The sequence below is a fragment of the Kryptolebias marmoratus genome, linkage group LG12 (genome assembly GCF_001649575.2).
Source record: "Kryptolebias marmoratus isolate JLee-2015 linkage group LG12, ASM164957v2, whole genome shotgun sequence".
NCBI classification, from domain to species: Eukaryota; Metazoa; Chordata; class Actinopteri; order Cyprinodontiformes; family Rivulidae; genus Kryptolebias; species Kryptolebias marmoratus.
The window spans coordinates 21,942,244-21,945,222 of NC_051441.1; the positions used below are offsets into that span (position 1 = coordinate 21,942,244).

General features: G+C 42.6%; 1 protein-coding gene across 1 annotated transcript in view; it reads left to right on the top strand.

Annotated features, from left to right (window-relative positions):
- The window catches only part of LOC108228367 (guanine nucleotide-binding protein subunit alpha-13), a gene marked incomplete at its 5' end in the record, with an annotated part of 23,604 nt that extends 20,631 nt beyond the window's left edge, over positions 1-2,973 (top strand). Inside the window, 1 exon segment of the mRNA XM_037978580.1 lies at positions 1,499-2,973. Coding sequence (XP_037834508.1) covers positions 1,499-1,870 — 372 coding nt within the window.
- Between the last annotated feature and the right edge of the window lie 6 nt (positions 2,974-2,979).

The window sequence follows — 2,979 nt, forward strand, 5'->3', positions numbered from 1 at the left end:
ACTTAAATTAGGTGCAAACAATTAGTATTTATTTTAATTGTATTTTTGTTTAAAAAAAGTATTTCAAAAATGCATTTTTGTAAAATTGTAGTTTTACAGTATATCACATAATAAACAGCCATATTTTCAACTTTCCTGTCAACTTTAATCTTTTTTTTTTTACTACGATCATTGGCTGGCAAACTACCACCAGGCTTGGCCACTTTTCTGGGGAAACCCTGAGATGTCATTTAAAAAAATGATTTACAGAGATTTTGCATTTTTCTCTTGTTTTTGCTTGGTAGAGTATGTTATTAAGATGAACCTGCTTCCCAGGATATTATACGCCCTGCAGATGATCCCCTTGTTACTTTCAAACAAAGTTCTGAGTGAATTTATTTGGAATAAAAGAAAACCAAGGCTTAAATTTTCCAAATTACAGTTACCTGTCTCAGAAGGGGGAGTGGACATACCTAACTTTGAATTTTACCAACTAGCCTCACATATGAGGTTTGTAGAGGGATGTGGGGAGGAGGATCCCACTTCTGTCAGGTTGGGTTTGGAAAACTTGCATACGTGGTGCTCACTGCTTGGCCTTGTGTCCTGTAAGAACATAAAACTTGTAAAGACCCTCTGTAACAACAATTCTGTTGTTCTCTGTACTGTTAAAGCTTGGTCTGCTGTGCAAAAGCTAGAGGGTAGATCCTCACTGACTGCTCTGCTCTCCCCAATACAAGGCGCCCTGATGCCAGGTATGACAGATACAGGCTATAATATTTGGGCGTGCCAGGGAATTAAAACAATGAGCTAGATATCTCCAAGTTTGAGATTTTATATCTAAAAAAGCTACATTTGCTTCTGACGCCACTTTATCTCCAATAGAGAATTTACTGCTTAATTGACCAGGTAAGAAGGTGATTAGCTGCTTTAAAACACGCTGGGTACATATATTCGTTGTGTTAGGTCCTGCCCTAACATTCAGGTGTACTGGTTGGATGTCCTGAAAGACATGAGTGACATATTTGGAGTTGCCTTGGCCTTTGATCCTGTCTCGTTACTCTTGGGATACAGGGACAGGTTGTGACAGGATGTATGATGTCCTCATCATCTTCTTGTCATGGATCACAGATAAACCTCCTTCTAAAACATCTTGGCACAAACTTTTTCCTTTAGAATACTTAACTTCCTCTCTTCTCTCTACAGAGGGATGATTTTCACATATCTGGACTCCTTATCTCTGCTTTATAAACTCTACCATTGCATCCATACTAAACAGCATTGTGATAGCCTAACCATAAATATATTTATATGAATGTATTTGTGTTGCACTCTGTCTTACCTGTGTAGATCTATGCTGTTGGGCTTGTTTTTGTCTTTTTTGTCTGTTCTGTTCTAAGCTGTTCAAAATGGAATATATTTGTATATATATAATTCACTCAGTGGGTCTCTTTCATTAAGACCCACAGCAAAGTACTGTTCCTCAAACAGAAACACATCATCTGCATTCTGACACCTCCAGGTGCTGATGGAGGACCGGCAGACAAACAGGCTGAGCGAGTCCCTCAACATCTTTGAGACCATCATCAACAACAGGGTGTTCAGCAACGTCTCCATCATCCTGTTCCTCAACAAGACAGACCTGCTGGAGGACAAGGTGAAGCAGGTCTCCATCAAGGACTACTTCCCAGAGTTCTCGGGCGACCCCGCCAGTCTGCCAGACGTCAAGTGCTTTCTGGTGGAATGCTTTCGCAAGAAGCGCCGCGAACAGCAGCTGAAGCCGCTGTACCACCACTTCACGACTGCCATCAACACAGAGAACATCCGTCTGGTGTTCCGCGATGTCAAGGACACCATCCTGCACGACAACCTCAAGCAGCTGATGCTGCAGTGAGGGACCGGACCGAACTAAGGCGGGGAGGGGTGGGTTCAGGCAGACAGGACCAGGCATCCCAGTGGCTTTTTCCTAATGGCAGCCCGTGTATTAAAGCCACCACTACTACAGCCACCCCCACCCCCACCACTCTGACTGTTTAGAGCAGCTGTGGCTGAGGGTTGCAGCCTTCCTCCCACTTCTCAAACCACTGTAAGAGACCACTCTGTCTCCACAGCCACACTCTAAAGCCAGTAAGTCACTGGGCCGCCACTCAATTCTGTGTTCAGGACAAACAAGCCATGCAACAATGTTTCGAGTGGCCAGCTGTTGAAATTTGTGACTTATTTTCATGTGCACGACTTGCAAATCTGTATTCTAGGCCATGCCCATTATTTAGTTGCCCACCTCTGCCCACCCTGTACATGCCTCCACCTGCTCTGTAGCCACACATATTTATGATTTAAAGTACTGGAGCACGTATAGAAATGAAAGTGGGCAGGTTTAGAGCAGGTGTTTTTTTTGTTAATTATTATTTCTTCTCTGTGATTTTCAGATCTGGATCTTCATGGCTGTAGCCTCAGACGGTTTTTACTAGTGTAAAAATACAGCTGCAGATTTTTAGAAATAAGGAAATCTGGAAACTATGGATGAGTTCCTCTTTGAATCTGGCTGATATTTATTCAGTTTCTCTAACACCGCCTGTGTTCAGTCTGGTTCTGTGGTCTCGTCCCTTCCAATTAGCAGCAATCACTAAAAACACAGACAACGAGTCCTTCTTTGGTCCTTTACTCCTGTGAGGTTCAGTAATATAACAACAACAAAGTGTTCAGGAGCAGAGAAAGCTCATCTCAGGACCGTTGTCCACGTGGTTAAATTAAAGTTAACTTTACTGATTCAAAGTTCTGCAGTTTCACTGGAAATCCCGTCTATAGTGACTGTTTTAATAGAGAAGTTGTTGAACATGTTCACAAATCAAGTAACAAGCTGTGAGTTTCTGCAACTCAAGGGAGGAAATTGAGAACTCCTGCAAACATTTTGAGACATTTTGGAGACTCTTCTGCAAAATCTGTTTGCCAACTAGTCTCCAACAGTCCAATGAGATACTGGCTTCTAAGTCTCCCCCCCCC